Here is a 3,127-nt window from a genome sequence, read left to right as displayed (position 1 = left end):
GGGCGGGGGAGGGAAATACACGGGATTATGGTGATGGCACACGGGTGACTTGGTGATGGGAAACCCGCGGGGATTACAATTGAGATGGAAAAAAAATGTACAAAATGATGTAAAAATAAACTTTTGTAATAAAAAAAAATTGTTTGTGTCTTGAAAGATTTGTGACCACCGCTTCCATCAGCGACCCCAGGGGCTCCCTGAGATGGCGCCCTACTCAGTGCACCCTGAAAGCCGCACGGAGGCTGGACAGATCAGGAGGTCAGGCCTTCGTGGACAGCATGGGGACATTCGGCAAATGGCGCAGGCCCTCAGGCTGTCAGGGCGCCCCAGGCAGAAGCCGCGGGTGTGTCCGTCGTCCCAAGGTGCAGCGCATCACCCCCAGGGAGTGGGGCTGGACACCGCATCATCGCCCAGAAAGAAGGCTGGTGTTGTGCCAGGCAGGCTTGACCATGCAGACTCGAAGGCGACCCGGGGGCTCCGCCACTTGCTCTGGCCGTTGCCCGCACCCGCCACTCCGAGGCTGTGCTTGCCGCTGGCTCCTGAGGCGGCACAGAGGAAGCCAGTGGCCTGGGCAAGTCCCGCACAAGCTGCGTCAAACACAAGCACGGAAGTCCAAAGACGAGCTTCCTGGTGGAGACGAGCATCCTCTCCGGGGCCCCCTGTGCCCCCTCTCGCACGGCTTGTTTGTCTTCCAGCCCTTCCATCTGGGTCCCTCGCGCTCCGCAGAGGACACAGGTCGTCAGAATTCACCTGGACCTGAGTGTTTCCTTCTCTGCTGCGCTTGCACGTGCAAACTTATGTGACCACTTTTTAAAAAAGAGGTTTATTTATGTATGCATACTGAACTGGGGCACAGGCCAGAGGTGCGGGGGTGAGAGGTCCCCCCGAGACAGAGCGGGGTGCAGGACAGGCAGATGGACTGAAGCCCACTGCTGAAGGGACAGGGGGAGACAGGAGCGGTCTGCTGCGCCCCGGGGGCCGTCCCTGGCCGGGGACCCAGCTCGCGCTGCAGCAGTGGCCCATAGCTTCATCGTGCGGAGGCCTGACCCCTTGCACTTTTTTGGTCTTTTCCTCTGTGGTTTCTGAGCTTGGAATAATTTTCAGGTTTCTCAGGGGACAGAAACATCCAGCAGCATGTTCTACTAGTTTCCATGCCTGTGTTTCCTTCGTGCCCCACCTGGGGAGGATCTCGATGGGCGGCTGGAGAGGGGTGTCCGCCCAGTGTCCACGTCTGCGGAGGGCAGCTGGCCAGCCAGACGCCTCCAATCACACAGTCCTCGGGCACATGCAAAATCCCTGCCTCATCCTACGCTAAGTGGCTGCAAGATCCTGAAAAGTCCGTTACGGACATGAGTCCGCCTCGCTCAACCTGCTGCTTCGGCCCAGCTGTTTAGTGTGGTAGTTGCTCACTGGAGGTTTGTCGGCCTCCAGTCCCCACTCCACACCCTTCGCTACATTCTCTGGCTGTCCGCCACATGTCTTCTGCCACTGCACGTCGGCATCATCCGATGCCCTGTAGTTGGGCTGGCAGCGAGCTTCCTGATTAAGTCAGCAAGAAGCGGTATCTACAGCGCTCTGTGCTTGGACATGAGCACAGCATGGAAGTCCCTAAAGGCAGGTGTGGATGGGACACGCAAGCGCCCCGCACAGTGGCCTGTGCGTATCGCTCACGGTCATTCCGGGATGCAGCGTCATCTGCTTCACCAGGATGTGCCAGCGCAGCTGTCCAGGAGGCTGCCAGCCATCGGCATCACTGCTGGCACCAGCCTCTCTCGCACTGCCCCGACGCCGCTTTGCCGAGGTCCTTTTGGATTTTCCTAGCTGCTTGCTGAGGCCAGAGGGCTGCCCCGACGCCAGCGCCGCAGCCCCCGTGGCGGGCCATGTGAGCCAGCTGCTCCTCCCGGGGGCCGGGTCTGCCGGTGCCGTGTGTCCCCACGCGAGGACTGGGCCCGTGGCGCTTGCCTCATGCTCTCTGAGCCCCAGACACCAGGGCCACCGAAGGCCACAGGGTCAGAGTCACAGGAGTCGCAACTCCTTGGCAAGCCTTTGCCCAGACGGACGGCTCTGGCCTCTGTCCCTGGCGGGCCCCTTTCCCAAAGTAAAGCTACAGCACTTGATACATGTCTACCAGGGACGGTGACAGAGTCCCCAGCCTGGGACTCAGATGGTGGCGGGGTTGGTTCTGAACAAGTTGGAAATGTGCAGATGAATCGTCGCCCATGACCCCAAACCGGCTCCTCCAGAGGACCCAAAGGGTAAGCAGGAGGCGCACAGAACTTAGGCTGGATGTGACCTTCCCCTCTCCCCACTTCCTGCTCCCTCAAGCAGTTACTTGGTACCTTCCAGCCCTCCTGGGGACAGAAGAAAACACAGAATTTGCTGCAAAAAGTGCGGGTTTAGTTGTCATAAACCCTGCTGCATCCCCCCCAAACCCGCACCTCCATTGCCTCCCGCCCCCACACCCTGCCCCCCCCCCCCCCGCGCGGGGTCTCCTGTCTCCCCGCCTCCCGGACTCCCCGTGTCCGCCCACCCCCTCACTTGAGGCCCTGGTCCAGCTGAAGCTCTTGCTTGTGATTACAAAGCAGGTAAAGGGCGGCAGCGCGACCATCCCCACCGGGACCTCTACCTCAGGGAGGCCCCGTAAGGCAAGGCGAACAATTGGGGGGGCCAAGGAGAACGACGCTGCAAACCACCCCAGTGCCAGCCCACGGTGGCCCCTCCAGCGCCCCAGGGCACGGCGGGACAGCAGCTCACCGACGGCACACTGGGACACCCCCCCTACACGCACCCCGTCCCTGCCTGTGTGGTCGGCCGGTGGGGGCGGGGACCGAGCGGGGGTCCCTGGGGTTGCCCCCCACTCTCCGCAATGGTGGTGAGTGATGCGGTGAGGAGCACGGGTCTGCCCCGCGGGCGTCGGGCGGGCGGGACCGCCGAGCGTCCCGCTTGTGGGCAGAGACCGGGCCTTGGGGCGAAGGGGCGTGGCCGTGCCACCAGGAGCCCCAGGAGGGTGGGAGCGCTCATTGGGCCGCCAGGGTGGTCCCGCCATTGGGTGGCCGTGCGCAGGCGCCCTGGGCCGGCGGGCGGCGGGCAGCGCTTTCAGCCGTTGCCAGGAGCGGGACCGCGGGCG

General features: G+C 62.7%; 1 protein-coding gene across 1 annotated transcript in view; it reads right to left on the bottom strand.

Annotated features, from left to right (window-relative positions):
* Nucleotides 1-3,127, bottom strand: part of LOC105854560 — a 22,048-nt gene that overhangs the window by 11,284 nt on the left and 7,637 nt on the right. The window contains exons 3-5 of the mRNA XM_012734467.1: nucleotides 1,672-1,828; nucleotides 1,350-1,539; nucleotides 400-587 (exon numbers count right to left, since the gene is read on the bottom strand). Of these exons, the coding sequence (XP_012589921.1) occupies nucleotides 400-587; nucleotides 1,350-1,539; nucleotides 1,672-1,828 (535 nt within the window). The remainder of the gene's footprint in view (nucleotides 1-399; nucleotides 588-1,349; nucleotides 1,540-1,671; nucleotides 1,829-3,127) is intronic.

This window comes from Condylura cristata, unplaced genomic scaffold, assembly GCF_000260355.1.
Source record: "Condylura cristata isolate star-nosed mole 26May11 unplaced genomic scaffold, ConCri1.0 scaffold00057, whole genome shotgun sequence".
Classification (NCBI taxonomy): Eukaryota; Metazoa; Chordata; class Mammalia; order Eulipotyphla; family Talpidae; genus Condylura; species Condylura cristata.
The sequence above is the reverse complement of the archived record's forward strand: the minus strand, read 5'-3'. Positions and strand labels throughout refer to the sequence as shown.